The 27,663-nt window shown below is 39.5% G+C and overlaps 1 protein-coding gene across 5 annotated transcripts in view; it reads left to right on the top strand.

Moving 5' to 3' along the window:
- The window catches only part of TIAM2 (TIAM Rac1 associated GEF 2), a 645,041-nt gene that overhangs the window by 385,686 nt on the left and 231,692 nt on the right, over positions 1-27,663 (top strand). For 4 of the 5 annotated variants that reach the window (XM_053710965.1, XM_053710968.1, XM_053710967.1 and 1 more), the window contains 3 exons: positions 1,593-1,778; positions 10,221-10,367; positions 11,906-11,977. In XM_053710965.1, coding sequence (XP_053566940.1) covers positions 1,593-1,778; positions 10,221-10,367; positions 11,906-11,977 — 405 coding nt within the window. Of the gene's footprint in view, positions 1-1,592; positions 1,779-6,829; positions 7,289-10,220; positions 10,368-11,905; positions 11,978-27,663 lie in introns of those variants that run through there. The other variant, XM_053710969.1, reaches the window with a different exon arrangement.

Here is a 27,663-nt window from a genome sequence, read left to right as displayed (position 1 = left end):
GTAAATTCTTCCTCAATGTAAGGTAATAACTTTCTGTGCTTCTATATTTCTCAGTTATCCCCAAAGCATCTTCCTCTTGCCAATGTGTCCATATCTATAGATCACTAGCCTACTTATGAATCATAGCCCTTAATCGCATCCAACTTCCCTCACCCATGTGCAAGTAACTCAGTTGTCACAATTTATGTAAATACTGCTTCCCCCTCAAGTTTTCCATGTCCCAAGTAGGAATGGTCACATTATTTTGCTCAGTGAAAATTCATCATATGTTTTCACACAACCTGTTTGCTTTCCCTGTATTATAAATAACATTCAAATATAGAATTTGAATAGTAACATTAGAATGTTGCTCACTGTAAGTCTATGGGGATTAATATTAAATTCTATTATTCAAATGTTATATTAGGTATTCGAATGTAACATTTGATGTTGAAATGTGAAGGTGTTGTAAAGAAACATGCATATGATGAAATGTCAAGGGGAACATTTGCCCATCCTGAGTCCTAAGTATACTCACACTTTCCATAACTATAGGATTATATAGTCATAAAGGGGATTTTTGAAGGGCTTAAAATGTTATCCATATACAAGAGCACTAGATGGCAGCACTATTTCCTGCCATGTAGTGCTCCAGAAACCAACCCAGGTATCTCTTCAACAAAGAATACCATGGGGACAAAGCAAATTTGATAACAGAAGTAAATTGGAAACTTGTTTAAAGTTAGTCTGAATCACAAAAGACAATGTTTGGGTTTCATATCCCTTTTAATGATGTAGCTGGGTGGAGAGGAAAATAAATGTTGGGGTCAGTTAAAAATTAACTTTAAGAAATTGTGGTGTTAAGGGAAGAGAGTGACAGGACATTAAGATTAAAGGGTCAGTAAAGTCATAATTAGGCATTTATGATTTAGACAGAGCATACAATTTTAAACAACTTTCTAATTTACTTATATTTTTTAATTTGCTTCCTTCTCTTGTTATCCATTGCTGAAAGTGGCATATATATATATATATATATATATATATATATATATATATATATATATATATATATATATATATACCAATTGTTATTGGCTCACTCATGTGTTCAGTTAGAAACCAGTAGTGCATTGCGGCTTCTTCAACAAATGATACCACGAGAATAAAGCAAATTTAGTAATAGAAGTAAGCAGGAAAGTTGTTTAAAATGGTATGTTCTACCTAAATCATGAAAGAAAATGTTAAAATAATGAAATATGACCTGTATCTGTTATATAACTTTCACTTTCTCCTGATCTCCAAATATAATAATAATAAAGAAACTACAGAAAGAAAAAAAACAAAAACCTTGGTGATGTAGAAAGCTATATGTGTGGAAAAGCAGGTTAGCAGAACAAACAATGTTATGAATTTGAACTATTTTATTTTGATTTTGATTCAGTTCCTAAGGTGCAGATCGTTAAGTGTCATTCAACTGTAAAGTTGAGATTTTTATTGAAAAATAATAGAACATTGTTTTATGATATTGTTATTGCTTTACACCAACTTCATGTCATTATTTTCAACTGTGTGATATATCTTTCATTTTCTCTTTTTTTTATATAACACAGATCCAGCAGTGGGAGCAGAATCTAGAGAAGTTTAACATGGACCTTTTCCGAATGCGCTGCTACTTGGCCAGCTTACAAGGAGGGGAATTACCTAACCCAAAGAGCCTTTTGGCTGCAGCAGGACGCCCATCAAAACTGGCTTTGGGAAGACTTGGCATATTCTCAGTATCTTCTTTCCATGCTTTAGTAAGTTGGCACTGACATTTCCTGTGCACATTTTCTTGGATTTATCAAAGGAAAATGTGTCCTAAATAAAAATGCTAGTTGCACGTTTCAGCTGTGTAACTAGCACTGTTGATTGGATCCCGGTGGTTTCTGCTCAGGACTAGCAGTGCTCTGCAAGTGTCGAGCAGTACTTCTACTTTGTGTTTAACTCCATATGTCGCAGTTGATCACATAGTAGTAAAGGGTCGATAGTCTTAAAGTCACATACTCTAATGAATTAGAGCATGTCATTTTTTGACTATTCTGGCCCTTTAAAATTCTTTCTCTGCACCCGCTAAACACAATGTAAAGACTACATATGGGAGTGGCTTTAGTCATTTTATTTTAAAAACACCAATTTCCTTCTAAATACAGGGAGAGTCCACAGCTGCATTCGAACCTGGCCACCAGGAGGAGGCAAAGACACCCCAGCCAAAGGCTTAAATACCTCCCCCACTTCCCTCATCCCCCAGTCATTCTTTGCCTTTCGTTACAGGAGGATGACAGAGAAGTGTCGGAAGATTTGGAGTTGTCTGTTATGGTGGGTAGTACCCTTTGGTATGGGACTGGAGTTTTAAATAGTCTTGTCAGCCTCTCAGTGAGAGCATGGATGAAAGTTAGAGTCTGGAGATGCAGGGAGAGTCTTTTAGTGAAACCATTAAGACTCATATTAACAGCTCCTTAAGCAATCAGCGTTGACGAGTTTCGCTGCCTGCTTTCTTCACTCATGTCAGAGGCGCTGCTAGAATCTGTCAAACTTGATGGACCGTGTCGCTGTTCCACGGCATATATTCTGGTAAGACCATTTCATTTTATACACATGTTAACGATAGAAGACAGGGTCTCAGTGGGACTCCTTTATCTTTATGGAATCAAGGGTTAATGTCTCCTGAGGGGGGTTATTGAACAGTGGGGATTTTTTAATTGTGCTTGTTATATGATTTTGACTGCTTATGTGTAAGAATGTGTGGGCTCTTTGGCTGAACGTACAGGTTACTTTCTTTTTGAGAGCTGCACAGTTTTTTCTTAGCAGGGGCGGTCCTGCATTAGCACCATGTGACCGGAAGTGGTCAAGTTTATTCCCGCTCCCTGACTGAGTGTCTGCGGAGAGGAGTGTCTTCTATACCTGCCTGGGTCATAGGAGGTGGTGAGTGCCCCATCCATTGGGGGTATAAGGTGCCAGTTGTTTTTCTCTTTTGAGTTATGGAGGATTCTGATGGACGAGTTATGGAGGATTCTGATGTGTCTGATGCGGAGTATCCCTCTGAGACAGAATTTGATACCTGTGTATATTGTGAGGAGGCCTGGGTAACCCAGCCCTCTCAATTATGTTCTGTATCCTGCTATAAGGTGTTCTCATCAACCACTGTTGGGTTGTCGAAGTCCGCTGAGCCATCCGCCTCTGAGGATTCTGAATCCAGTAAAGCGCGTTCCCTAGATTCTTCTGTTCCTACATATGCAGTTTTCCCAAGTTCCGCTCCCCTTTTGCCTGTGAGGGGGTTGCTCCACCAGAGGTTACTACGCAGTTCGGTATGGCTATCTCTACAGCCTTAGGAATGCTACCTCTACCTGCTGCACGCAAGCGGATGGCCAATCCTAATTGGTTTCTCTGACTGTTAAGCAGAGCTTACAGGGCTCCTGTTATCTGAGACTGCAAGATCTCTTTTCTTTTGTTCAGGTAGACAGAGGTCTTTCTATTTCATCGTTTTGAGTGAATTGGGTTCTTAAGAACTTTTTTCTTACAGCGCACCTCGTTCTGATCCTCGGTTTCCCTTTGGGGATTTGGGGGTTTAGGTTGCAGCACTCTGCTCCAGATTTTGCAGTAGCTCCCGGGTCTTAGCTTCTGTTTTCATATCATCAGCTGTTACTAGACTTTTAGAGATTTTTTCTTGTCTTTTTGATCCTCAGAGTTGGTTCTAGACTTGAGTTTCTGTACAAATCACCAGGGTGTTTATGTCTTGGGTCAGGAAGTTTTTTCCTGAGATCTTGCGATTTACCCTCTAGTCCCCCTTCTGGTCTTCGTAGGCCCGGGTGGGGGGGTGATATGGTCTACCGTGGCTGAGTCTTCGGCATTACATTGTTCCCTTTCTATATCAGTTTTACTGGACTTATAGGGACTATCGGTGGGGGATTCGATCCCTGACGTTCCGTTTCAGGTTTTTATATAAGTAGCTATTCAGGGACGGTTTTGTCTTTGTCGCCTCGCTGCCTGTGGGGAGCGAGCGTCCTATGCGAGTCCGTGGATCAGGAGTTTTCCTTCCTGTTTATCCTAAGGTTCCTCAGCTGAGCATTCAGCCTTGAGGTTTTGGTCTTCTGGGTTCGTACCAGTTGGGACTTTTCGGTGGGTAGCTCCCTTAATTTGGAAGGGGAGAGTTCCTACTGTGTAGTCGGAAGGAGCTTGTGTTTGACAGGGAGTGGAGGCCCACTACAGCTCTTTGTCAACAGTCCTCTAATACTCAGGTTTTTCAGGAACGGATGTTCCCGACTATATTTTCTTCCCGAGGAGCGATATCTGATTAGAGAAGCCGATCAGAAGTTCTTACATATCCCTGTTTTCCTCTTACTCTCTCAGGGAGATGCATAGTGGTTAGATCCACCGCCTCTTAATCGGAAGGTTGTGGCTTGGAACCCAGGTGAACTTCTGTGTTTTTTCTGCCAGACGGTGCGTCTGGAGTCTGCTAGCAACCCTAAGTGGAAGGTTATTCTGGGGCCTTCAGTCTGTGCTGTTGGACCATATTACTCGTTGTTGGAATTGGTCTCATCCTAGCAAAGCTAGCGACATGTGAGACTGATTGTTCTTTTTATGTCCACGAGTTAGTATCACGGTTTAACGTTCTCGCCTCCATGGGTATTGTTACTGGGCGTCATAGACTTCTATTTCTATGAGAGGATGCGAGAAATTGTTTGGGCCTAATAGAGAGAGAGCGTTCTGGAAGGGCTATGTTCTTTTTGTGGCGCATATTTGGTCCCTCGTCATCTATCATAGATGCTGAGGATCACCCTTGTAGGGAGGAGCTCTTCTGTTTGGGCTCTATTGGACTTTGGGAGTCTGTCTTTATTTTCCCCAGGATGAGCAGGGGAAGGGCATTTCCTTAATAGAGGTGGCTAGAGCAGTCTTTTTTGGGACAGATAGCTCTCTTATCCTGATGAATACCTTCATCGCATAGTATGCGGAAGGTGATGGGTTGAAGTCCTTGCTCCTTGATTGTGGGATTGCAAGCAATTTTCGATTCCCTGATTGTTCTTCTGCTCCAGAGGATCATTGCACTATCAGGTGTTTCGTTCTTTTTGCTGGGGCGCTGACTACAGTCAGGCTGGTACCTTTCTTGCTTCTTCTTGAAGCTTAGTCTCTTTTTTTTGGGGTGGCACGGATTAATTTTTCTAGCCATGCAGGAAGGTTCTTTGAATTCCTGTTTCAGCGATTTATTCCATCGGTAGATGTTTTTCTACTTGCCATTGCCCCTTTGTTGTGATCTTACAAGACGTACTCCATAGAGGAGTTTCCTTTTATTAAGGTTGTTTACAAGTTTATTAGGGTTTTCTCCCTAGGATTGTTATTTTAAATGGTATTCTCATTTCTAAATGAAAAATGGTTTTTCCCTTAGGGAATCTTGCCTTGATGGTCTTGGGACTCTGAGTCTTGGTTGCCTTCTTTATTGTTAATAAAGGAGTGTTTTTTTTCACTTGACCTGGGAGCCATTGGGTTTCTAGCCTCCTCAGAGGTTATGGCTCAGTTAAAAATCAGTGACGTCTTCTTGGTTTTCGGGTATGAGATCTTTATGATTCTGATTGTTGGGCGGCTATCTGGTCCTCCGAACATTCTTTTTCTTTTTTACTTCTGTTGCAGCAGCATCGGGAGAATGGGTTGGTTGCAGGCTGTGGTGCCCTCAGACTTGGGCCGCCTTCCTTTTTGCCCTCCCGTTAGCATTCAGTGTCCTCTGTAGCTTGGGTATTAGTTTCCCACAAGTAATGCATGCAGCTGTGGACTCTCCCTGTAGTTAGAAGGAAAACTTAAATTATGACTTACCAGATAATTTCCTTTCCTTCGATACAAGGAGAGTCCACCGCTCCCGCCTGTGTAGTTTGATGGGCGGCCCTAAATTTATTTTGTTTTCTTCTGGAACCTTTTTCACCCTGATATTTCTCCTAATGTTCCTTGTTCCCTCGGCAGAATGACTGGGGGTTGAGGGAAGTGGGGGAGGTATTTAAGCCTTTGGCTGGGGTGTCTTTTCCCCACAAGTAATGAATGCAGCTGTGGACTCTCCCTGTATCGAAGGAAAGGAAATTATCTGGTAAGTCATAATTTATGGGGTTTTTTAATTTTGGACACGAGATGAAAAATATTCAAATGTTCACATCTTTTTGGAGCATTTACAGTTGTATTAACGAAAGGACAATGGTATTGTCTATGTCAAGAAACATAGACACATAGAATTTGACGGTAGATAAGAACCAAAAAGGCCCATCAAGTCTACCCATATTACATATTATTTTTTTCCTTAACATAGCCTTATGCATGTCCCAGGCATTTTTTAATTCATTTACAGTCTTTGTGTTTACCACCTCAAATGGAAGTTTATTTTATGAATCCACCACCCTACCAAGTGTGTATTTTGGCCTTGGTCAGCAAGGCCTGTGCCTAGGGCAGCAGGATTTGGGATGGTAGTAATCCTATGCTCTCCAACTATTCATTTTATTAAAAAAAAACACTTATTTTTTCTAGTTCTCTGTTAAAGATAAAAGAAAAGCAAATTGTTGAGAAACCCATATTATATTTTATAATTCCAAATGTCTTATTCTAACGAATAAAAGAACAGTGTATTATAATTATATAATTTAAATGTACAAAATATGAAATTATTCAACCCAGGGCAAGTTTATCTGCAATATTTTTTTTATATATGACATAAACACTGCTATTTTACAATTACATTTAAATCTGGAAATTCAAGTTAGTGCATTTTAAGGTATGTATGTCGTTATATTAGACTATCATGTTACAAGAAATTCCTAAGGTAAGTAGCTATCATGGGCTGACTGTGAGCAGACAACGTTGGAGAGAACTTAGTGTAGTTGTAGATAGAGGTTGTCTGGTGGACAGAAGAAAATAGCCTCAGTGGTCCAAGATGTACTACAAGTAAATAATGTACTTGTTCAGACTGGAAACTGCAAAACTGGACTTGAATAAAGTGTAAACTGGATCAGCAACTGAAGAAACCAAGACTGACACTTTTAGTAAGGAACGTACCGGATCAGTAACTTGGAAGCAGAATAGGACCTGACAAACATTTAGTTAGGAAGTACCAGGTCAAACACCTTAAAAACACTGGACACGACGTAGTTGGGAATGGAGCAACTTGAAGCAGGACATCCTTATCCTTTGGGAACAGACTAAGTGAAGTACATGGAGCAGAGTAAGATTCAACAATCTCATAAACGGAAGAGAAGCTGCTTGCAGATTCAGATAAACCAATTGCAAAGGCAATGTCATAGTAAGTGTCTTAGTTTAGCCTTATGCATATGCAAGTGGCAGTGCTGCAGGGAAGTGGGACATTGTAGAGCCAGTTGTCTGAAAACTCTGGATACAGAGACCACCGCACATGCTAAAGACCGCTGCATGCAGCAGAAGAGAACTTAATATTCTCATAACACAGTTTAAAATTAATAATAAATATGTTTGTGCCAGTAAATATACTGACTACATTTTTTAGCTGGGTTAATCCCTTACCCACTTTAAATGATTTTGTGAAGTTATTTTGCATGTGCGTGGTGCATTAAGGACTTGGATATGTTAATAATCAGTGTCAGAAGCTTTCTAATCATGTTGATGGAAAAATGAAATGGTGACAAATCCAAATTGTAGTTCTACACAAAAAACTGTATAAAGGCTTAAAAAAAAATCACATGAATATTTATCATTTCTTGTTTCAGCTGTTTCAGTTGAAATAAAAAGATATAACAAAGCAAATTTTCAGCAAACTAGAGCTAAATTTAATTCTTCAGTTAGGTTTTTTTTTTGTCTTTATTTTTTTATTTTTTTTGTCTACACTTGGAATATGTTAGTTAGTAGCCCAATGTCTATGGAACTTGGTTAAAAAGTGTATTTATAGTTTTAAAAAAAAATAATGGCACAGTTGAGCCGTTTAAAGGGACACAAACTGGTCTTTTTAAAATTGTAAAACAGTAAAAAATTGTCATATATACCTTACACTTCCTGTTAAAACATAAGTTGTCTTAATGGAATATTTTCTAAAATCAACCTCCCTTTACCCTGAATTCACTACTCAGCAGCCATTTTTTCGTCATCTGGGAGAGACTGAAAGCACTCAATCACGCCGCCTTCTTTTAGCCTCTGTAGAAGTTTAGGATCTGCAAGAACTGCCATTGTAGAGACTGATTGAAGGCAGCATGAGTGCGCTCCTTCAAGTGGAAGACAAGCGAGTGTTACAGCTTCTGATTGGCTCTAATGCTCTGCTTCTGGAGGAGCAGAGAAATTGGCTGCAGAGTAGGGAGGAGGATGCCTAAAGTAAGTAAGAGGAAAAGATTGCTTAATTTATCAAAATATTCTATTAACATTACTTCTTTTTTTACTGTTAAATGTTAAAGGGAGCAGTTTTGTGTCCCTTTAAAGGACCATTAAACTTGACCCTTTCAACAACGTATAAAATGTTTCATTATTGAAAATGAAACATTGCAATATACATTTATTATTTATTTTGCTGCCTTTTGCTGTAAAATACATCTAAAAATTGTGCTTGTTTCACTTTCTCACAAAGGAAGTTTGGTTTAATAATTTTAGGCAAATTATTTGAGCTTTTGTTTACCCTCCCCCCTGAGATTCACATGTTTGTAATAGGTAGATTATCAGTTTTGCATCAACAATCATGATAGGAGAAGCATTCTTTGCAATAGTAACTAAATTGAATCTGTCCTAAACTACCTTAAAGGGGCAGTATACACCAATTTTCATTTAACTGCATGTAAAAGACACTACTATAAAGAATAATATGCACAGATACTGATATAAAAATCCAGTGTAAAACCTTTTTAAAACTTACTTAGAAGCCCCCCCCCTGCATATGAAAAGACCCATTATACAAACAGAACAGAAGCAGTATGAAGTCTTTACACATCAGTATACATCTAAAACTCTAGGGCTTGGTTAGGAGTCTGAAAATCAGCACAATAATATCTAAAATAAGCAAAACTATACATTTTTACAAAAACACACCCAGATGGGCTATATAAATGGATCATCTACAAAACATTTATGCAAAGAAAAATCTAGTGTACAATGTCCCTTTAAGGGAAGAGATAAGGGCAGGCTTCCCCAGTCTCTCTCAACTTCACATGTGCAAACAGAGTTTGTGCTATATCTGAATATTAGGTTGTGATTGGTTAGACATTATTCTTTTGTTCTGTTCTGTTCTGTTTTATTTGGGACAGGATAATCAGTGAAATGAATAAACATAAAACAATATACTCATTTGACAAAATAAAGCTGCAGTTTTCAAGGTAAAATTACTCTCAGATATGAAGGTTTAAAATCATGTTGTTTACAATTCGTGTTTTGTGTCCCTTTAAATTAGCTTTCTCATGACTCCTGGTCCAATATCCAAAATGGTTACATTATTCCAGATAGCTGAAATATACAGAAAGGCTGGCCAGTGTAAACCTAGGGCCTGCATGGGCTCAAAGGCATCTCTTTATTTGACCCACATTTCCGATCTTATTTCAAGTAGTGTCTACTTTTACATTTGTATCTGTACATTATTTGTTACAAGCATTTGTAGCAATTGCCAGATTTAAATAATACTTAAAACAAGCAGCATAATAATGTTTATTTCTAGACATATATAGACGTTATTAGAGGTTAGAAATTCTGTTTTAGATGCTGTGGATCACTGGCCTCTGTTGTTTTTTTTTCCAATTGTTTTCTGCTCTTATATTTTAGTATAATTTAGTTCAATATCTGTGCTTTAAATATATAGGAAAGTCAAAATGAAACTTGCATGATTCAGATAGAGCATGTCATTTTAAGACACTTTTAAAATCACTTCTATTTTAAAATGTACTTTGTTCTCTTAGTATCCCTTATTGAAAATGAATACGCACATATCCTACACTAGTGGGAGCTAGTTGCTGATTGGCGCCTGCACACATTTGTCTCTTGTGATTGGCTAACTAGATGTGTTCCGCTAGCTGCCAGTAGTGCAATGCTGTTCTCTCAGCGAAGGATAAGAAGAGAAGGAAGCAAATTTGATAAAAGAGATAAATTGGGAAGTTGTTTAAATTTGTATGTGCTATCCAAATCTTGAAAGAAAATTTTAGGGTTTCTTATCCCTTTAAAAACTCTCTGTGTAACTGCATAACATAAATTCAATTAAAATAGTGTATTCATATCAATGTCTTTATTTTCATTAGATCTGCTCACGGGATGAGTCAGCCCTAAGGAAGAGAACATTGTCGCTTTCACAAAAAACTCAAAGTAAGAAGAGTTTATTTTCATCCCTGAAAGGTCTTGATACTCTGGCTAGAAAGGGAAAAGACAAACGACCATCAATTACTCAGGTGAACTGATATACAATGTTACCACTACAATTTAAAGGAACATGCAGCACTTTGTGATTGTAATATAAAATGTTTAATTGTGTGTAGGAAAAATTAGCACTGCGGAATCTGTTGGCGCTCTACAACTAACCGATAATAATAATAAACAAATGCTTTTTATGTGTTTCAGTCCTGTAATAGCGCGTTTCTTGCTGACAGTGATGAGACTGCATTATTTCTGCATGCCTCACTGTTTAAAGCAGTGCATACTACTGCTAAAAAAGGAAGCAAACAGGTTAATTTAAAGGGACCATAAACACTAAATTCATTGTCATGCGTCTCCCTCTAATCTTGGGTGCTGCCATTATGAAACCTAAGTTACACTGCAGGTATCTTAATGAGGGTTGCTGCACATGTGAAAACAGATCAGCACTAGAATGTAGTAACAGAAAGATTTCAATATAGGGGCACCCATGACTAGAATGAGGCAGGGAATAACCTCAATGCTAGGCTTATAAAATGTATTTAGTGTTTAATGTCCCTGTAAACAAACAAAAATGTATGTGTGTATATATATATATATATATATATATATATAAAATAAGGAAGATGGTAGTGGCACTCCTGGTTAAGCTTTAGGGCCCAAAATAGCCCGCAGTGCCCTGGGTGCACTCCAATTATGAATACAAGCAGCTGGAAGAAGGAGTCACTCACAGGGTCTTAAATCTAATAATACCGTTGTATTTATTGATGTTTCGGGGTCACCCCCTGTTTTCAAAATGCTTATTTTGAAAACGGGGGTGACCCCGAAACGTCAATAAATACAATTGTATTATTGGATTTAAGACCCTGTGAGTGACTCCTTCTTCCAGTTGCTTATATATAGTATTGCATACTTGGCAGGATCAGACTGATATACTTCAGTAAAGTTTTCTTCTGTGAAAAGCACACTGGTCTAAAAGAGGCTGCTTCCGGGTGGTAAATCGCCATAGAACAAGCCACTGAGCTGTTGTTCGTTCCTGGTAGAGCGCTTCTCTCTTTGTATGCAAATTATTATGACCCTGGGGAAGTCTCCCTATGGGTGATGGGGGAAACCAGACGTGGACTCCTTGCCCAGTGTGCTTAGAGGAATGTGGCTGCACCTCACTGACGAGGCCCATAGGAGGCCGAAACGATCGTCTGGGGTTGTCATGTTCCTTGTTCAGAGGAGAATTGCCTGGTATTTCGGGGCTGGACTGACCTTACTTGGCGGGATCAGACTGATATACTTCAGGAAAGTTTTCTTCTGTGAAAAGCACACTGGTCTAAAAGAGGCTGCTTCCGGGTGGTAAATCGCCATAGAACAAGCCACTGAGCTGTTGTTCGTTCCTGGTAGAGCGCTTCTCTGTTCGTATGCAAATTATATATATATATATACTGAAATGCTGTATGCTAAGACAAATTATTTTGTCACTTTCCCTGTTTAATGTCCCTTTATGTTTAATGTCCCTTTAAAATGTGTTACTCTTACTCATTTATACTTCTTTTTCCTTATATTATTGATTCCACTTTATTTGTAGGTTTTTGATACCAGCGGGAACCAGGGAGTTGCTGGTACTCAGCTTCCAGCAAATATGAACAACTCCAGCGAGGTATGTTTTGACATGTACATTACTAATTTGTCTACAGATCGTATGCTGCACAACTATGACCTTTAGAGAGAATGAAGCCTTTAATGCATATCTATAGTTCAGTAGACTGGTAATATTTAACACCTGTTGCTTCTGTCATTCACATTTAGAGATGATGCATTGTTTAATGTGTTTATTTATTTTATCGAATATATAACATATGTTTTTCTTTTTCTGCTAGCACGTTACAAAATGTAAAAAACGATTTTGTAAAGAAGAAGTTATATATTAATCTTAGATTATTTTTTGTAAGATAGAAATTACTTTTGGAATACAGCAGTTTTTTTAATTTTGTTTTGTTTTTTTAAATAATCAGAAGTCTACATTTGGGTGCCTGAATTATCTGGCTCTGTAAGTTTTTCTTTACTTGTTAGTTACAGAGATATTCAAGCCAAAATTGAAAACTACATGGGTGCATTTCGATATTGAACAGAAGCAATTTTGTAATATACATTTATTAGCAAAAATGCTTCTAATAAAAGCTATAGCTGTTTCAAAAGTGTATTTAAGTATGCAGTGTGCACCAGCATTTTAAACACAGCACTCAGAGAGCCTAAGGTGCTTGTACCATCTGGTAATGACTCAATTGGTTAATTGCTGAAATAATACAAACCCCAGTAATGATCTGAGCTGCTGCATTATTTAAAATGTGGGTGCAGTGACAATATCTGGCAATGCTTCACATGCACGTGCAGAGAAAAATGTTAACACTAAGACAGTAATAAATTTTACTAGAAACATTTTTGCCAGTACATGTATATTGCAAATATGTTTCTATTCAAATATGTTATTAATATATGTGCATTTAAATTTTGGCTGGAATGTCTCTTTAAGGATATAGGGTGTAAATAGTAATTCTATTCTGTTACATGAAGAGCTTAAAGGGACATGAAACCCATAAAAATGTTTTCATGATTTAGATAGAGAATCCAATTTTAAACAACTTTCCAATTTACTTCTATTATTTAATTTGCTTCCTTATCTTGTCATCCTTTGCTGAAAGGTTTATCTAGGCAAGTTCATGAGCAGCAGAGAACCTAGGCTCTAGCTGTTGATTGGTGGCTGCATATATATATTGATTGTGATTGGCTCACCCATGTGTTCAGTTAGAAACCAGTAGTGCATTGCTGGCCCTTTAACAAATGATACCAAGAAAATTAAACAGATTAGATAATAGAGGTAAATAAGAAAATTGTTTAAAATTGTATTCTCTATCTGAATCATGAAAGAAAAATTTTGGGTTTAAGAGTGACACTCCTTTCATTTAAACATGTGCATAAAAATAGCATTATTTGTAAAATGATAGGGCCACCAAGCCGCCCTTTTTACTTTTGTCATGTTATATTTATATGGATTGGTCATCCGGGCAGATGAACTGCTATATGATAAAAGAGTGTGTTTGTTGTTGCAGGTATACAGGCATACACCCACACACATGTACATACGCACACACAAACACATTTATACTTTTATACATCTGTGCTCATATATCATTTTATATACATATGACTTTCATTTTATGTAATATACTGTGTTTGTGTCACAGCCTGGTGACGTTACTAATCAACCAGCTTCTGATAAATTAGGAGTATCTTCATATCCTGGCATTTAGAGAGTACTGATAAGTATAGTACAATATAATATAGTATCATTTTTACACTGTACATTAGATTAGCTTGTGCTGTTCATGATTTACTGGTCCTAATATGTGTAATTAATTGTTTTATGCTTTTGAAGACATATAAATTTCAAATATATTTTCCAAACTTAAGTTCATTCCTTTTTTCATCAATAAAAATATATAGTAAGATGTTTTTGAATTGTGTCATAGAACACCTGAGAATTGAAGAGTTCTTTAAAAACTGTTTTCAGTAGACTGCAGTTTGAGAGATGCTATGGGGCAGAATTATCAAGCTCCGAGTGGAGCTTGATGCCCCTGTTTCCGCACAGCAGTTAAGAAGCAGCGGTCTAAAGATCGCTGCTCCATAACTTGTCTGCCTGCTCTGAGGCTGCGGACATCAATCCGCCCGATCCTATATGATCGGGCTGATTGACACCTCCTGCTAGCGGCAAATTGACTGCAAATCTTCAGGGGGCTGCATTGCACAAGCAGTTCACAATAACTGCTTGTGCAATGATAAATGCTGACAGCGAATGCTGTCTGCTTTTATCGATGTGTGGCGGACATGATACGCTACATCCTATCATGTCAGCTCGCACTTTCATAAATCGGCCCCTAGGAATACCCCCTTTCTTATTAAGATGAGGATATGGTCAGTAATTGGTAGAAACGCTTGTTTTCCTGCTTGTCATTTTCTGTATCCTTGCTCAAAATGTCTCAGGGACACAGCTTTAGCTTTGCATTTAAACCTTTTACAGGGGTTGAACAAACAGTAAAAGTAAGGAATTTATTTTAAATGATGCTGTAAATGGCCAGATAGTAAATATTTTAGGTTTTGCTAGCCAAGAGGCAAAGTCAAGGATATTATATAGGTATTTCTATAACGAGAGAAAACAAATCTTCACAAAATATTATTGACAAAATGTAAAATATATTACAAACAAATGAGCCACTAGGAAATTTGGTTGCAGCCTCAACCATTAGCCTTGGCCTTTGCATTAGCCTTAAAGGGACATGAAACCCCAATTTTTTCTTTCATGATTTAGAAAGAACATGCAATTTTAAACAACTTTCTAATTTACTTCTATTATCTAATTTCTCCAACATAGGTGTGTCCGGTCCACGGCGTCATCCTTACTTGTGGGATATTCTCTTCCCCAACAGGAAATGGCAAAGAGCCCAGCAAAGCTGGTCACATGATCCCTCCTAGGCTCCGCCTACCCCAGTCATTCTCTTTGCCGTTGTACAGGCAACATCTCCACGGAGATGGCTTAGAGTTTTTTAGTGTTTAACTGTAGTTTTTCATTATTCAATCAAGAGTTTGTTATTTTCAAATAGTGCTGGTACGTACTATTTACTCAGAAACAGAAAAGAGATGAAGAATTCTGTTTGTATGAGGAAAATGATTTTAACAACCGTAACTAAAATCCATGGCTGTTCCACACAGGACTGTTGAGAGCAATTAACTTCAGTTGGGGGAACAGTTTGCAGTCCTTTGCTGCTTGAGGTATGACACATTCTAACAAGACGATGTAATGCTGGAAGCTGTCATTTTCCCTATGGGATCCGGTAAGCCATGTTTATTACGATTGTAAATAAGGGCTTCACAAGGGCTTATTTAGACTGTAGACTTTTTGTGGGCTAAATCGATTGATATTAACACTTATTTAGCCTTGAGGAATCATTTATTCTGGGTATTTTGATATAATAATATCGGCAGGCACTGTTTTAGACACCTTATTCTTTAGGGGCTTTCCCAAAGCATAGGCAGAGTCTCATTTTCGCGCCGGTGTTGCGCACTTGTTTTTGAGAGGCATGGCATGCAGTCGCATGTGAGAGGAGCTCTGATACTTATAAAAGACTTCTGAAGGCGTCATTTGGTATCGTATTCCCCTTTGGGTTTGGTTGGGTCTCAGCAAAGCAGATACCAGGGACTGTAAAGGGGTTAAAGCTTAAAACGGCTCCGGTTCCGTTATTTTAAGGGTTAAAGCTTCCAAAATTGGTGTGCAATATTTTCAAGGCTTTAAGACACTGTGGTGAAAGTTTGGTGAATTTTGAACAATTCCTTCATGTTTTTTCGCAATTGCAGTAATAAAGTGTGTTCAGTTTAAAATTTAAAGTGACAGTAACGGTTTTATTTTAAAACGTTTTTTGTACTTTCTTATCAAGTTTATGCCTGTTTAACATGTCTGAACTACCAGATAGACTGTGTTCTGAATGTGGGGAAGCCAGAATTCCTATTCATTTAAATAAATGTGATTTATGTGATAATGACAATGATGCCCAAGATGATTCCTCAAGTGAGGGGAGTAAGCATGGTACTGCATCATTCCCTCCTTCGTCTACACGAGTCTTGCCCACTCAGGAGGCCCCTAGTACATCTAGCGCGCCAATACTCCTTACTATGCAACAATTAACGGCTGTAATGGATAATTCTGTCAAAAACATTTTAGCCAAAATGAACCCTTGTCAGCGTAAGCGTGGATGCTCTGTTTTAGTTACTGAAGAGCATGACGACGCTGATATTAATATCTCTGAAGGGCCCCTAACCCAATCTGAGGGGGCCAGGGAGGTTTTGTCTGAGGGAGAAATTACTGATTTAGGGAACATTTCTCAGCAGGCTGAATCTGATGTGATTACATTTAAATTTAAATTGGAACATCTCCGCATTTTGCTTAAGGAGGTATTATCCACTCTGGATGATTGTGAAAATTTGGTCATCCCAGAGAAACTATGTAAAATGGACAAGTTCCTAGAAGTGCCGGGGCTCCCAGAAGCTTTTCCTATACCCAAGCGGGTGGCGGACATTGTTAATAAAGAATGGGAAAGGCCCGGTATTCCTTTCGTCCCTCCCCCCATATTTAAAAAATTGTTTCCTATGGTCGACCCCAGAAAGGACTTATGGCAGTCAGTCCCCAAGGTCGAGGGAGCGGTTTCTACTTTAAACAAACGCACCACTATTCCCATAGAGGATAGTTGTGCTTTCAAAGATCCTATGGATAAAAAATTAGAAGGTTTGCTTAAAAAGATGTTTGTTCAGCAGGGTTACCTTCTACAACCCATTTCATGCATTGTCCCTGTCACTACAGCCGCATATTTCTGGTTTGATGAACTGATTAAGGTGCTCGATAGTGACTCTCCTCCTTATGAGGAGATTATGGACAGAATCAATGCTCTCAAATTGGCTAATTCTTTCACTCTAGACGCCTCTTTGCAATTGGCTAAGTTAGCGGCTAAGAATTCTGGGTTTGCTATTGTGGCGCGCAGAGCGCTTTGGTTGAAATCTTGGTCGGCTGATGCGTCTTCCAAGAACAAGCTACTAAACATTCCTTTCAAGGGGAAAACGCTGTTTGGTCCTGACTTGAAAGAGATTATCTCTGATATCACTGGGGGTAAGGGCCACGCCCTTCCTCAGGATCGGCCTTTCAAGGCAAAAAATAGACCTAATTTTCGTCCCTTTCGTAAAAACGGACCAGCCCAAGGTGCTACGTCCTCTAAGCAAGAGGGTAATACTTCTCAGGCCAAGCCAGCTTGGAGACCAATGCAAGGCTGGAACAAGGGAAAGCAGGACAAGAAACCTGCCACTGCTACCAAGACAGCATGAAATATTGGCCCCCGATCCGGGACCGGATCTGGTGGGGGGCAGACTCTCTCTCTTCGCTCAGGCTTGGGCAAGAGATGTTCTGGATCCTTGGGCGCTAGAAATAGTCTCCCAGGGTTATCTTCTGGAATTCAAGGGACTTCCCCCAAGGGGGAGGTTCCACAGATCTCAGTTGTCTTCAGACCACATAAAAAGACAGGCGTTCTTACATTGTGTAGAAGACCTGTTAAAAATGGGAGTGATTCATCCTGTTCCATTAAGAGAACAAGGGATGGGGTTCTACTCCAATCTGTTCATAGTTCCCAAAAAAGAGGGAACGTTCAGACCAATCCTAGATCTCAAGATCTTAAACAAATTTCTCAAGGTCCCATCGTTCAAGATGGAAACCATTCGAACTATTCTTCCTTCCATCCAGGAAGGTCAATTCATGACCACGGTGGATTTAAAGGATGCGTATCTACATATTCCTATCCACAAGGAACATCATCGGTTCCTAAGGTTTGCATTCCTGGACAAACATTACCAGTTCGTGGCGCTTCCTTTCGGATTAGCCACTGCTCCAAGGATTTTCACAAAGGTACTAGGGTCCCTTCTAGCGGTGCTAAGACCAAGGGGCATTGCAGTAGTACCCTACCTGGACGACATTCTGATTCAAGCGTCGTCCCTCCCTCGAGCAAAGGCTCACACGGACATCGTCCTGGCCTTTCTCAGATCTCACGGCTGGAAAGTGAACGTGGAAAAGAGTTCTCTATCCCCGTCAACAAGGGTTCCCTTCTTGGGAACAATTATAGATTCCTCAGAAATGAGGATTTTTCTAACAGAGGCCAGAATAACAAAGCTTCTGGACTCTTGTCGGATACTTCATTCCGTTCCTCTTCCTTCCGTAGCTCAGTGCATGGAAGTGATCGGGTTGATGGTAGCGGCAATGGACATAGTTCCTTTTGCGCGCATTCATCTAAGACCATTACAACTGTGCATGCTCAGTCAGTGGAATGGGGACTATACAGACTTGTCTCCAAAGATACAAGTAAATCAGAGGACCAGAGACTCACTCCGTTGGTGGCTGTCCCTGGACAACCTGTCACAAGGGATGACATTCCGCAGACCAGAGTGGGTCATTGTCACGACCGACGCCAGTCTGACGGGCTGGGGCGCGGTCTGGGGATCCCTGAAAGCTCAGGGTCTTTGGTCTCGGGAAGAATCTCTTCTACCGATAAATATTCTGGAACTGAGAGCGATATTCAATGCTCTCAAGGCTTGGCCTCAGCTAGCGAGGACCAAGTTCATACGGTTTCAATCAGACAACATGACGACTGTTGCGTACATCAACCATCAGGGGGGAACAAGGAGTTCCCTAGCGATGGAGGAAGTGACCAAGATTGTTCTATGGGCGGAGTCTCACTCCTGCCACCTGTCTGCTATCCACATCCCGGGAGTGGAAAATTGGGAAGCGGATTTTCTGAGTCGTCAGACATTGCATCCGGGGGAGTGGGAACTCCATCCGGAAATCTTTGCCCTAGTCACTCAGCTGTGGGGCATTCCAGACATGGATCTAATGGCCTCTCGTCAGAACTTCAAAGTTCCCTGTTACGGGTCCAGATCCAGGGATCCCAAGGCGGCTCTAGTGGATGCACTAGTAGCACCTTGGACCTTCAAACTAGCTTATGTGTTTCCGCCGTTTCCTCTCATTCCCAGGCTGGTAGCCAGGATCAATCAGGAGAGGGCGTCGGTGATCTTGATAGCTCCTGCGTGGCCACGCAGGACTTGGTATGCAGATCTGGTGAATATGTCATCGGCTCCACCTTGGAAGCTACCTTTGAGACGAGACCTTCTTGTTCAGGGTCCGTTCGAACATCCGAATCTGGTTTCACTCCAGCTGACTGCCTGGAGATTGAACGCTTGATTTTATCGAAGCGAGGTTTCTCAGATTCTGTTATCGATACTCTTGTTCAGGCCAGAAAGCCTGTAACTAGAAAGATTTACCACAAAATTTGGAAAAAATATATCTGTTGGTGTGAATCTAAAGGATTCCCTTGGGACAAGGTTAAGATTCCTAGGATTCTATCCTTCCTTCAAGAAGGATTGGAAAAAGGATTATCGGCAAGTTCCCTGAAGGGACAGATTTCTGCCTTGTCGGTGTTACTTCACAAAAAGCTGGCAGCTGTGCCAGATGTTCAAGCCTTTGTTCAGGCTTTGGTTAGAATTAAGCCTGTTTACAAACCTTTGACTCCTCCTTGGAGTCTCAATTTAGTTCTTTCAGTTCTTCAGGGGGTTCCGTTTGAACCCTTACATTCCGTTGATATTAAGTTATTATCTTGGAAAGTTTTGTTTTTAGTTGCAATTTCTTCTGCTAGAAGAGTTTCAGAATTATCTGCTCTGCAGTGTTCCCCTCCTTATCTGGTGTTCCATGCAGATAAGGTGGTTTTACGTACTAAACCTGGTTTTCTTCCGAAAGTTGTTTCTAACAAAAACATTAACCAGGAGATTATCGTGCCTTCTCTGTGTCCGAAACCAGTTTCAAAGAAGGAACGTTTGTTGCACAATTTGGATGTTGTTCGCGCTCTAAAATTCTATTTAGATGCTACTAAGGATTTTAGACAAACATCTTCCTTGTTTGTTGTTTATTCAGGTAAAAGGAGAGGTCAAAAAGCAACTTCTACCTCTCTCTCTTTTTGGATTAAAAGCATCATCAGATTGGCTTACGAGACTGCCGGACGGCAGCCTCCCGAAAGAATCACAGCTCATTCCACTAGGGCTGTGGCTTCCACATGGGCCTTCAAGAACGAGGCTTCTGTTGATCAGATATGTAGGGCAGCGACTTGGTCTTCACTGCACACTTTTACCAAATTTTACAAGTTTGATACTTTTGCTTCTTCTGAGGCTATTTTTGGGAGAAAGGTTTTGCAAGCCGTGGTGCCTTCCATTTAGGTGACCTGATTTGCTCCCTCCCTTCATCCGTGTCCTAAAGCTTTGGTATTGGTTCCCACAAGTAAGGATGACGCCGTGGACCGGACACACCTATGTTGGAGAAAACAGAATTTATGTTTACCTGATAAATTTCTTTCTCCAACGGTGTGTCCGGTCCACGGCCCGCCCTGGTTTTTTTAATCAGGTCTGATAATTTATTTTCTTTAACTACAGTCACCACGGTACCATATGGTTTCTCCTATGCTAATATTCCTCCTTAACGTCGGTCGAATGACTGGGGTAGGCGGAGCCTAGGAGGGATCATGTGACCAGCTTTGCTGGGCTCTTTGCCATTTCCTGTTGGGGAAGAGAATATCCCACAAGTAAGGATGACGCCGTGGACCGGACACACCGTTGGAGAAAGAAATTTATCAGGTAAACATAAATTCTGTTTTTCTTCATTCGCTTTATATCCTTTGCTGAAAAGCATATCTAGATAGGCTCAGTAGCAGCTGATTGGTGGCTGCACATAGATGCCTTGTATGATTGGCTCACCCATATGCAGTGATATTTCTTCAACAAAGGATATCTAAAGAATGAAGCAAATTAGATAATAGAAGTTAATTGGAATGTTGTTTAAAATTGTATTATCTATCTGAATCATGAAAGAAAACTTTTGGGTTTAGTGTCCCTTTAAATGGGAATATTGTGCCAGTGACAAGCAGCATTCCAAAGCAATGAAAACCCCCATATGGTCACTGTGACAGCTACTCATTTCTACTGTTGTCATACGAATGTAGCTATAGACAATACATAAACCAAAGAGGGTTGCGGTGTTCCTATAATGCTCTATTTATGGACCTGACATTTTTAATTCCATATGATTTTCACGTGTCACCAATTATTATTATTCTTTTGATTTTTTGTTGTTGTTGTTGAAGGATTCAAAATGTAAAATCCATTGTTAGCTCACAGTCCGTACAAAACAGGTGCCGGGCCTGGTTTAGCTCCTGGGCTATAGCTTGCCTACCTCTGCATCAGAATGTCCATTTAAATTAGCTTTATCAGTCATCTACTTTTGATTTTGCAGGCCTGGCACTTAAAAATCTTTCTGAGTTATCTGAGATCACTGAAAATCTTATATATTTTCCTGAAAATCTTATCATGTTGATAAAATGTTCTTCCAGGAAATCTGTCACGCAAAATATTCTTTTGGAATTAGTAATAATAACAACACACGGGATTCTGAAAGAACAGTTGGAGCTGTGCAAATGAAATAAGGGCCTCATTAGAGGAAACTTCATTGAGAACATGAAGTCTTGTACTGCACCATATGCTGCTAATTAACTGTAAACATTATTGCTGTTCAGATACTGCACCGGATATAACTTAAATGAGAGTCTTAGTATTTTAGTGCCAAATATAGATGAGGAGACTATGAAAAATATGCCTTCAGATACAGCTTTAAATGGTTGAAGATTGGATTTAAAATTTACATTTGTAGAACGTTCTTCGTCAGGCTTACAAAATAAATAAAAAAGACTGGGGAGTGCAGACTTATACTTGGTTGACGTAACCTTTGAACTTTTGATTGGAGAGCAGGAGCAAATGTCAGGCTTTTTATTTTAGCTACATATGTGTCATGTAAGTGGACATGGCTACAAATGGGTTTGATATGAATCAGCAGTAAAAGATCTTAGCCAAATGCTTTCCAGTATATCAGATAGTCATAAGCTACACATTAGCAGTTTGGGATCTCAGAATAAGCAATGAAAAATACATAGTTCAGGCACAAACGGTCCTGGGAGTATTTATGCCCAAGCACAAAAGGGCCTAAGAACAAATTTTGAGGTGGCATATTCAGAGCCACATCATGGGCCTGGTGCGTAATACTTACACTTAGCTGGCATTTAGAGGGCAGACATTTTTCCTCCATGTGCTTTGATATGCCTTTGCATTCTCCCCTACGCCTGGCTATCTGTGCCAGGCTTGGTAAATACAATTTTGCGCAACATTAACATTATGATTAATGACGTTACATAGCTCCAATTAGACACATGAGCATAAAGGAGTAAAGCATGCACCAAAGGGTGCATAGAGAAATGATGTGTCCTCTTAGGCACAAGGTGTAGCGTCAATGAAGTTAATTGTGTGCTACTGATGGAAAATGGGTTAAACCCTGCTCTGTTTGTGCTTCTTATAGAAGAGGCTTTACTGGTGGAAATGAGCTGTGGGCTGTTTAAACTGTATGTGAATAACTGGTAGACCAGGATGAATGGAGTGGAACATTTGTGTGTGCTTAGAGCAGTACAGTACTAAATATACTGTATAATTGCAAACATAATACAAATTAAAGGGACGTTCCGGTTAAAATTGAAATCCAGTCTAATTTTTCTTTTCTGCTTCTTGTGGCCCCTAGGCACAGTACCTTCTGTGCCTAATGTATAAACTGGCCCTGTGGCACAATTCTCTTGTGATAACCTGCAGTCATAGGGGGGTGAAGGCAGGCGAAGCCTTTGATAAATCAACCCTTAAAGGGACACTGAACCCATTTTTTTTCTTTCGTGATTCAGATAAAGCATGCAATTTTAATTAACTTTTTAGTTTATTCCTATTATCAATTTTTCTTCGTTCTCTTGCTATCTATACTTGAAAATCATGAATGTAAATCTTAGCAGCCAGCCCATTTTAGGTTCAGCACCATGGATAGCACTTGCTTATTGGAGGCTGACATTTACCCACCAATAAGCAAGCATAACCCAGGTTCTCAACCAAAAATGGGCCGGCTCCTATGCATCACATTCCTGCTTTTTAAATAAAGATAGCAAGAGAACAAAGAAAAATTGATAATAGGAGTAAATTAGAAAGTTTCTAAAAATTGAATCATGAAAGAAAAATTTGCGTTTAGTGTCCCTTTAAGTGTACTAGCATTTTAAATACTGCAGCTGCTAAGAGAGCCAGTGTGGCTTGTATCAGGTCAACAATGATTCAAATTCAGTCATTACCAGATAATACAAGCACCTTAGACTCTGAGCAATTGCAGTATTCGAAATGCTGGTGCATGGAGGATACTTAAAGGGACAGTTTACTCAAAAAATGTCTCCCCTTTAATTTGTTCCCGATGATCCACTTGACCTGCTGGAGTGTATTAAATTATTTACAAGTATTTCCATTACCCTTATATTGGCATTTGAATTAGTTTATTTAGCCTGTGGTATCCCCACCCATCCTGAAAGTTTTTGGCCACGAGGCCAAGCTGTGTTAACCCAGCCAGTAGAAGAAATTACACTCCCATTGGGTTATAGAAGAGATAAGGTAATTTTAATTTTCCATTGTTCTCTCCAAGTATTGGTGATTGATTTATGGACAGATATAAGATAAAGAAGCAGATATATGTACACAATGTGATAAAAGTAATGATATCTGATTACACCTACAAGCTCAACCCATTTTATTAGGTTGTGGCTTCAAAACACAAAATCAGCTAATTCATATAAACAAATAACCTTAAAAATGCAAATCTCATATTTTTTGTACTTTGCAGCTGGTAAAAAAAGTATTTGGAAACACATTAAGGGAAAAACAAATTTATAGTATACTCTCCCCTTAAGGACACTATTGGAATAGCTATATATTTTATTAGAAACATTTTTGCTTATATTTGTATATTGCAAACATGCTTATGTTCAAATTGAAATGTACCCATGTGCATTCCAATTTTGAATGGAATGTCCCTTTAAAGAAGGGGCATATAAAAGCATTGGACTATATTGTAACCCCAGCACTTATGTTGGGAGGAAACTGATTTGGAGAGTGTATTGGGAAAGATACAGGATTATCATCTAAATAACAATTAGAATGTTCATTACGTTGTATAATACAGAGCCACTTGGTCGTTAAACCTAGTTTAGTCTTGGAGCACCTGCTTTCCTGTTTCATGCCAAGCGTTTCCTTGCACAGTTCTTCTGGTGAATACCATTTTAGACAGATATTGATGTATAGCTATCCTGAAAGGATTACATTTTCTTGACTGCGCCTTAAAATGTTCTGGTTGAGGGGAAGATATTTTAATTGTAATCAGCGTTAATGTCAGATGACATTAATATCTTGTTTAGTTTCTAGGTATGTTATGCATAAACATAAGAAACACTTCGATAAACATCTGTGCCCAAAGATAAGATACGTCAAATTATTGAAAGCATTGCTGTAGTGAGATTTTTTTCTCTCTCACTCAAACACAGTTCATATCTCCCTAGTTTTCCTTCTCGATGAAACAGATGAATAGTTATTCTAGTTTAATTGCCATTTTGCCTCAACAATAAGCACCGTAAGATAAATCAACTTCTAAAGGATAGGAAAGTAATTTATTTTAAGTTCAAATTATATTGAGTAGTACTGGCTTCAAAGTTGTGGCAACAGGATTTTGTCTGATTTCTTTTTTAAGAAAAACAACATAAAGTGACGTTAAAATATTGATTCTATTTCCTTAAAGGGACATGAAAACCCATTTTCTTCTGTTATGTGTGATCAGTCCACGGGTCATCATTACTTCTGGGATATTATCTGCTCCCCTACAGGAAGTGCAAGAGGATTCACCCAGCAGAGTTGCTATATAGCTCCTCCCCTCTACGTCACCTCCAGTCATTCTCTTGCACCCAAAGACTAGATAGGAGGTGTGAGAGGACTATGGTGATTATACTTAGTTTTTAGAACTTCAATCAAAAGTTTGTTATTTTACAATAGCACCGGAGCGTGTTATTACCTCTCTGGCAGAGTTTGAAGAAGAATCTACCAGAGTTTTTCTTATGATTTTAACCGGAGTAGTTAAGATCATATTGCTGTTTCTCGGCCATCTGAGGGAGGTAAAAACTTCAGATCAGGGGACAGCGGGCAGTTGAATCTGCATTGAGGTATGTAGCAGTTTTTATTTTCTGAATGGAATTGATGAAAAAATCCTGCCATACCGTTATAATGAACATGTATGTATGCTCTACATTTTAGTATTCTGGGGATGGTATTTCACCGGAATTACTCTGTAAAAGTACATTAAACCTTTTATTAGGTATTTTTCATGTTAAACGTTTTTGCTGGAATGTAGAATCGTTTGCATTAATGAGGTACTGAGTGAATAAATATTTGGGCATTATTTTTCCACTTGGCAGTTTGCTTGTTTTAATTATGACAGTTTCGTTTCTCTCTCACTGCTGTGTGTGAGAGGGAGGGGCCGTTTTTGGCGCTCTTTGCTACGCATCAAAAATTTCCAGTCAGTTACTCTTGTATTTTCTGCATGATCCGGTTCATCTCTAACAGAACTCAGGGGTCTTCAAACTTCTTTGAAGGGAGGTAGATTCTCTCAGCAGAGCTGTGAGACTTATATAGTGACTGTGATTTAAAACGTTGCTCTGTAATTTTTATGTTTAAAATTTAATTAGTGTTATTTTACTAATGGGAACAAACCTTTGCTAAAAAGTTGTGTTGTTTGTAAAGAGTGATGCTATAACTGTTTTTCAGTTCATTATTTCAACTGTCATTTAATCGTTTAGTGCTTCTTGAGGCACAGTACGTTTTTGTTAAATAAAATTGTAACCGAGTTGCATGTTTATTGCTAGTGTGTTAAACATGTCTGATTCAGAGGAAGATACCTGTGTCATTTGTTCCAATGCCAAGGTGGAGCCCAATAGAAATTTATGTACTAACTGTATTGATGCTACTTTAAATAAAAGCCAATCTGTACAAATTGAACAAATTTCACCAAACAGCGAGGGGAGAGTTATGCCGACTAACTCGCCTCACGTGTCAGTACCTGCATCTCCCGCCCGGGAGGTGCGTGATATTATGGCGCCTAGTACATCTGGGCAGCCATTACAGATAACATTACAAGATATGGCTACTGTTATGACTGAAGTTTTGGCTAAATTACCAGAACTAAGAGGCAAGCGTGATCACTCTGGGGTGAGAACAGAGTGCGCTGATAATTCTAGGGCCATGTCTGATACTGCGTCACAGCTTGCAGAGCATGAGGACGGAGAGCTTCATTCTGTAGGTGACGGTTCTGATCCAAGCAGATTGGATTCAGATATTTCAAATTTTAAATTTAAATTGGAAAACCTCCGTGTATTACTAGGGGAGGTCTTAGCAGCTCTTAACGATTGTAACACTGTTGCAATACCAGAGAAAATATGTAGGTTGGATAAATACTTTGCGGTACCGGCGAGTACTGACGTTTTTCCTATACCTAAGAGATTAACTGAAATTGTTACTAAGGAGTGGGATAGACCCGGTGTGCCGTTCTCACCCCCTCCAATATTTAGAAAGATGTTTACAATAGACGCCACCACACGGGACTTATGGCAAACGGTCCCTAAGGTGGAGGGAGCAGTTTCTACTTTAGCTAAGCGTACCACTATCCCGCTAAGCGTACCACTATTTTCAGATCCTATGGATAAAAAATTAGAGGGTTACCTTAAGAAAATGTTTGTTCAACAAGGTTTTATATTGCAACCCCTTGCATGCATCGCGCCGATTACGGCTGCGGCAGCATTTTGGATTGAGTCTCTGGAAGAGAACCTTAGTTCAGCTACGCTGGACGACATTACGGACAGGCTTAGAGTCCTTAAACTAGCTAATTCATTCATTTCGGAGGCCGTAGTACATTTAACCAAACTTACGGCTAAGAATTCAGGATTCGCCATTCAGGCACGTAGGGCGCTGTGGCTAAAATCCTGGTCGGCTGATGTAACTTCTAAGTCCAAATTACTTAATATACCTTTCAAGGGGCAAACTTTATTTGGGCCCGGTTTGAAAGAAATTATTGCTGACATTACAGGAGGTAAGGGCCACGCTCTACCTCAAGACAAAGCCAAAGCTAAGGCTAGACAGTCTAATTTTCGTCCCTTTCGGAATTTCAAAACAGGAACAGCATCAACTTCCACTGCACCAAAACAGGAAGGAGCTGTTGCTCGTTACAGACAAGGCTGGAAACCTAACCAGTCCTGGAATAAGGGCAAGCAGGCCAGGAAACCTGCTGCTGCCCCTAAGACAGCATGAACCGAGGGCCCCCGATCCGGGACCGGATCTAGTGGGGGGCAGACTCTCTCTCTTCGCCCAGGCTTGGGCAAGAGATGTCCAGGATCCCTGGGCGCTAGAGATCATATCTCAGGGATACCTTCTAGACTTCAAATTCTCTCCCCCAAGAGGGAGATTTCATCTGTCAAGGTTGTCAACAAACCAAATAAAGAAAGACGCGTTTCTACGCTGTGTACAAGATCTATTATTAATGGGAGTGATCCATCCGGTTCCGCGGTCGGAACAAGGACAAGGGTTTTACTCAAACCTGTTTGTGGTTCCCAAAAAAGAGGGAACTTTCAGGCCAATTTTGGATTTAAAGATCCTAAACAAATTCCTAAGAGTTCCATCGTTCAAAATGGAAACTATTCGGACAATCTTACCCATGATCCAAGAGGGTCAGTACATGACCACAGTGGATTTAAAGGATGCTTACCTTCACATACCGATTCA

The sequence above is a fragment of the Bombina bombina genome, chromosome 4, assembly GCF_027579735.1.
Source record: "Bombina bombina isolate aBomBom1 chromosome 4, aBomBom1.pri, whole genome shotgun sequence".
NCBI lineage: Eukaryota > Metazoa > Chordata > Amphibia > Anura > Bombinatoridae > Bombina > Bombina bombina.
This window is presented reverse-complemented; position numbering and strand designations above follow the sequence as displayed.